Consider the following 5,557-nt stretch of genomic DNA (forward strand, 5'->3'; position numbering starts at 1 on the left):
CCTCTGCCTCCCCTCCCCTGTTACTGTCCTGAGCACCTGCACCTGCTGGCCTTGCAGGGCTGGTGGCCGAGTGGTGGGTTGGCAGAGGTTCTAACTGCAGGAGTCAGCAGCGCCAGGGCACCCACCACTTCAGACCTACTCCATGCCAGAGGCTCAGCATGGAGCCACTCTGTGTGAAGCTGAAGCAAGGCCAATTGTTGGCTGCCTGTCCAGTTGCAATAGGCGATGGCTTCCCTCGCACTCCCTCTGGTTTGGTAAGCCTCAGTGGAGTCACTCTCTTGGCTCCTACCATTTCTAGTTCACGCTCCACCTTTCAGGGCAGACTTTGCCAGAAGAGCAGAACACAGTAGCATGGTACTCCCCAGTGCCTTCTCCCCATCCCCAGCACCATGGGCACCATGAATGTCGTTCTCAGCTGTTCTCAGTGCTACCCACCAGACTGGGAGCTGACCGTGTAGAGGGGACTGTGGCTGCTGGGACAGCAGGCCCTGGTGAGAGATGGGACAGGGGTAGGAGGGAGAAGTGATGGGTTTTCCTGCCCCCAATGTCACCTCCAGGAGGGGAAGTGACTCAGAACACATGTCAGGAGCTCCCTTCTGGAGTCTGGGGCCCAGTGTCCCCTGGGCTGTGCCAGGTAGGTATGGAACCGCAGGACACATGTAACTCCAGGTGCAGACTCAGGAGCTGGTGAGACCTACTGGTTCTCCCTGGGCAAGGTCTGCCTCTTCTGTTGCCATGGAAAGTCCCCTCTGCCTGCCAGATGCCAGCCTCAGGAGTTCGCTCTCCCCACGGTTCTCACACTATAGGCTGGTAGAGTATCTAGAGATCTTACATTCTCCACAGTTAGGGCCAGGCCAGGCCTTGAGGATCCAGGAAGGGTGTCTGGAGTGAGGGGAATGAGGGTAGCCAAGGGGAACCTGCAAGGGGCAGGTGCTGCACCCAAAGCCTCTTCCTGCAAAAACAGAAAAGCAGGGAATGAATAAAGAGGATACTGAGGGCACAGGTGTTCAGCCTAGAGGTAAAGCTGTCACGTGGGATGCTCACATCCAGTGCCCCTGGGTTCTAGTCCCAGCTCTACCTACAATCCCAGCTGCCTGCTGGTGTGTATCTGGTAATGGCAGTATGGCTGCCTGGGAAGGATTCCTGTAAACTTTCCCAGGATCCAGAACATTAGAGGCACCAGGAGGAGAAACAGAGAGGAGCCAGGAGAGGGGAGATGAAGAGAGACCCAGGGGCCCTGTGGGACAGGTGGAGACTGTGATTATAGCACCTGGGATGTGGAGGGAGAATGCCTTTGGAGGCCAGGGGAAGAGACGTGTGAGCAGGGAGGGCTGTCCAGCCAGGAAGCAGGGAAGGCTCATGGGCTCAGAAAGTTTCAGAATAGAAGCTCCAGAGTGAGGCTGCTTGGAGAGGTTAAGAACCTAGAAACTTCGTATCAAAGTGAGGAATAACCCAGAAAATTCTGCTCCACTGGAACAGGAATACAACCTCCCCAGACAGGGAAGCCTAGAGAAAATGGATCAGCCTGAAATGCAGCAAGCCCCATGCTCAGCATCCCAGCCCTTGTCTGAGCTCATCGCCAGCAGGGAGTGGGGAGGGCCAAGTGTTGGAGGCAGGAGTGGTCCTTGGTGATGGACTTGAGTGCTTGGGCTCGCATCAGCCTTTCTCCAGCATCAGCTTCAGTCAGGAGCTCTCCAGCCTTCCCACTCTCCAAGGGTCCACCAGCCAGACGCTTCCCCCATCAGACTAGTCCATTGGCGAACTTCAGGTAGCCGCCATCGGGACCGCTGATGTGGCCGCTGATGGTGAAGGGCGGCCCTGCTTCCAGATCCTTCAGGCTCCTGCGAAAGATCGGAAAGAACCATCCAAGACAGCCACTGAGGCTGAAAGCCTTGCCTCACTCCTGGACCCTTGTCCCCAGGCCAAAGTCTAAGATGGAATTCCCAGCAGGGGACTCTCCAAGTCACCTAATCACACCATCTGATCTTCCAGAACAGTCCCCACCCCACTGCTCAGCAGCCTGCTCCCTGTCACAGGCAAGGTGACTTAGCCCAGGAGGACATCCTGGCAGAGCCTGTCCCCTAAGTGCCTAACTCTCTTCAGCTGCTCCTCTCTGGATGCAGTACTGTGGCTGTGATAACAGTACTTAAAAGTCAGAACTGCCTCCAGGACAGTGAAAATCTGCAGGACAGGGATCATCCCCTGTCACCTTTGCACCCTCAGAAATGTGTACCCCCAACACCGGCTATAATAGACCATGTGGACTTAAGGAGGGGTGAGTGGACAGACGGACAGGTGGATGGATGGGTGGTTGACCCCTGCCTGAGGGAGGATGTGCAGAGTATCCTCATCATTGAGGTTTCACATGGATTTGTCCACGTTCAAGTGGACAAGAAATGGATTCTTCAGTCCCTCTCTTATTTGCCAAGGACGTGGAAACAGAAGGGAAGCAGTGGGTTCTGCTTCTTTCTCCATCACACCTAACCCCCAGCTCTTTCTGCAGCCACTCACCGGATTTGATACAAGTTGAAGACAAAATTTGGCCCTAGGAAGAAAATAAAAACAGAGAAGGTCAGTTCATGATCAACCCAGTGCCCCCATAGGCTAATCCTCCTCCTACAGCACTGGCATCCCATATGGGCACTGGTTCGAGTTCTAGCTACTTCACTCCAGATCCCTGCTAATGCGCTGAGGAAGGTAGTGGAAGAATCCCCAGGTGCCTCAGCCCAGGCACCTACATGGGAGATCTGGATGAAGCTCCTGGCCTTGGCCTGGCCTAGCCTTGGCAATTGTGGCCATTTGAGGAGTGAACCAGAGGATGGACTCTCTCCCTCCCTCTCTTTTCTGTAACTATTTGTTTGTTTGTTTGTTTGCTTGCTTGCTTATTTATTTTCGTCTCTGTAACTCTTTCAAAATAAATAATCATTTAAAGAGAGAGAGTGTCCAGGGGAGGTCTAGCACCCTCAGGTAAAGCTGCTTATCACACTGCCAGAACCAGCAGGTCGTCCCTTGCCCTGATCTGAATGGCTTCAGGATGGTCTGGGAGCAGAAGGGAGAGTCCCTAGCCCCTTCAAAACCTCTATCAGAGGCAGTCCAATCCTGGAACTCTGAAGAACCAAACCTAGGGGCCCTGCACAATAGCCTAGCAGCTAAAGTCCTTACCTTGATGTGCCAAGATCCCATGTGAACGCCGGTTCTAATCCCGGCAGCCACCCTTCCCATCCAGCTCCCTGCTTGTGGCCTGGGAAAGCAGTAGAGGACGGCCCAAAACTTGGGACCCTGCACCCATTTGAGAGACCCAGAGAAGGCTTTTGGCTCCTGGCTTGGGCTCAGCTCCAGCTATTGTGGCCACTTGGGGTGTGAATCAATGGACGAGAGATCTTCCTCTGTCTCTTCTCTCTGTATATCTGACTATCCAATAAAAACAAAATAAATCTTAAAAAAAAAAAAACCAGACTAGACCCAAATGGGGTTCCATCATTTTCCAAACCCAGGATTTTATCTCCTGTCCCATCTTATAAAAACTGGAGACTCAACAAGTTCTTCCTCATGAGTTTTTTTTTTTTTTTTTTTTTTAGATTTCGGTAATTTTTATTGCAAAGGTAGATTTTACAGAAAGAGAGAAGGAGACACAAAGAGTAAGAGGTATCCCATCTGTTGGTTCACTCCTCAAGTGACTGCAGTGGCTGCAGTGGCTAGAGCTGAGCTGATACAAGACCAGGAGCCAGGAGCTTATTTCTGGATCTGCCACATTCCTACAGGGATCCAAGGACTTGAACCGTCCTACACTGCCTTTCCAGATCACAAGCAACAAGCTGGGCCGGGACTCAAACCGACGCCTATATGGGATGCTGCTGCTGCTGCTACAAGTGAAGTGTGAGCCTGTTGAGCCACCATGCTGATCCTTCATGTGAGATTTCAAAGAAAACAGTGTCAGGCTAAAGAACCTGAGCACACAGCAGGTGCTCAACGAATACTGGTGGAATAGCTGTTAGAGTGAAGCGTAGATCTGGACATTTTTCACTCCATCTCAGAGTCCAGCATGTATGTGTAGCTGTCCAGGCTTCTGTGATGATATAGCTGTGTCTCAGAGTCTTGAAGACCAAAGGAAAGGCCAGTAGACTTCCAGCCTTTACAACTGCAAGCTCAGGAGCAGGTGTGGACCCCTCAGACTGGCACAAAGAAACACCGGAGCCAGATTGGGACTATTTGGAGCTTGGATTGTTTAGTTCAGGGTCCTTGGCCTTGGGAGATCTACCCAGGCCCCTGGGAAGGGCTCTCACACACTTGAAGGGAAGAGGAAGCTGGTCGTTAAGTGGTGGGAGAAGCTGCCATGCTTTCCATAGAGGTCCCACTGCCCCATCCCCACCCCTCCACGGTTCAGTCAGCGACTCACGCCTTCAGTTCAGCTGCTAGCAGAGTGCCACTGCCACTGCAGGAAGCAGTTTTGCATCTGCGAACTGAAGAGTTTGCAGTCCCGCCCAGCCCCAACTGCTCTTGGGGAGGAAGAGCTGGGCAGGACTGGAGAGGCGACAGGGTCCAGTGCTCACTCACCCTCCCAGCAATAGCCTTGCTGGTACCACTTGGCCAGGCTGTAGCCCAGGATGGACACAAGCAGCAGCGACAGCCCCACGCCGAGAATCAGGCCCAGAGTGCTGATGGATTCGTCACCTGCAGAAAGAGATACAGCCTCCTGGAACCTGCACCTGCCAACCACCTCCATGCTTCCTTCCCCACTGCCCAGCCAAGGGACGGTGCTCCAAGAGTCTTATCTGAGTGTCTGTTATCTGAACTGCTAGAATCCACGTAGTTCAAAGTCACAGTAGCCTGAAAGGACAGGCAACTGTTACGGTGCTGCTGGAGAAGGCCATGTCTCCAGAGTGCTGGGATTCTAAGCCTGACTTTGTTTCCTGCTAATGCAAAAGCAGATGATGGCTCAAGTACTTGGGTCCCCGCCTTCCACATGGGAGATCCTGAATGAGTTTTGAGCTGCTGGGTCTGGCCTGGCCCAATCCCTGTGGTCATAAGAGGAGAGAACCAGCAGATATGAGTTTGTCTCTCTTTGCTTTGCAAATAAATAAAAATATTTTTTAAAAAAAGTGGGGAGTAAGTTCTTGAAAAGAAGGCATCTGATTATAGGAGGGTACTTTCAAAAGTTAATGGAAATAGCTTTAAAAGTAAGATTAGGGGCAGGTGTTGTGGTACCATAAGTTACAACACCAGTTGGCATGCCCATATCCCATACCAGGGTCAATGTCACTCCACCTTTCATAAGAAACAAATAATAAAGAAATACTCTTATTAAAAAAAAAAAGACAAGGTTTTTTTTTTTCTGTTGGAAAAAATAAATACCTGAAATCCACATATAGTTTTTTCTTGATGTTCCTTTTCTACTTTTATTAGAGACCATTCAGACTTGGGAAGCCGTCCCAAGCCACAGGCATCTGCTGGCTGAAAAGGCACTGCCTGCCGGGAAAGAAGCCAGAGCCTGACCTCAGTGTGAACTGGCAGTCAGGCCCGGAGAGGGTGGCCGGCAGACCCCCCGGAGCTGCTGTCT

At 51.9% G+C, this 5,557-nt stretch overlaps 1 protein-coding gene across 1 annotated transcript; it reads right to left on the reverse strand.

Annotated features, from left to right (window-relative positions):
- Window positions 1-1,741: 1,741 nt before the first annotated feature.
- SMIM35 (small integral membrane protein 35) lies at window positions 1,742-4,767 on the reverse strand. The gene is made up of 3 exons (XM_040977046.1): window positions 4,555-4,767; window positions 2,512-2,545; window positions 1,742-1,841 (listed from the first exon to the last, which is right to left on the reverse strand). The coding sequence occupies exons 1-3, from the start codon at window positions 4,721-4,723 to the stop codon at window positions 1,742-1,744; spliced, it is 303 nt and encodes a 100-aa protein (XP_040832980.1). The 5' UTR covers window positions 4,724-4,767.
- Between the last annotated feature and the right edge of the window lie 790 nt (window positions 4,768-5,557).

Source organism: Ochotona curzoniae, unplaced genomic scaffold (genome assembly GCF_017591425.1).
Source record: "Ochotona curzoniae isolate NIBS_2020 unplaced genomic scaffold, NIBS_Ocur_1.0 contig_2723, whole genome shotgun sequence".
NCBI classification, from domain to species: Eukaryota; Metazoa; Chordata; class Mammalia; order Lagomorpha; family Ochotonidae; genus Ochotona; species Ochotona curzoniae.

Bases quoted from the DNA above. Each gene is read 5' to 3' on its own strand.
- SMIM35 (XM_040977046.1), bottom strand. From the start codon at position 4,723: ATGGAGGTGGTTGGCAGGTGCAGGTTCCAGGAGGCTGTATCTCTTTCT. The intron at 2,546-4,554 runs GTGAGTGAGCAC...TTTTCTTCCTAG, and splicing joins GCAAGGCTATTGCTGGGAGG to GGCCAAATTTTGTCTTCAAC. The intron at 1,842-2,511 runs GTGAGTGGCTGC...GATCTTTCGCAG, and splicing joins TTCAACTTGTATCAAATCCG to GAGCCTGAAGGATCTGGAAG.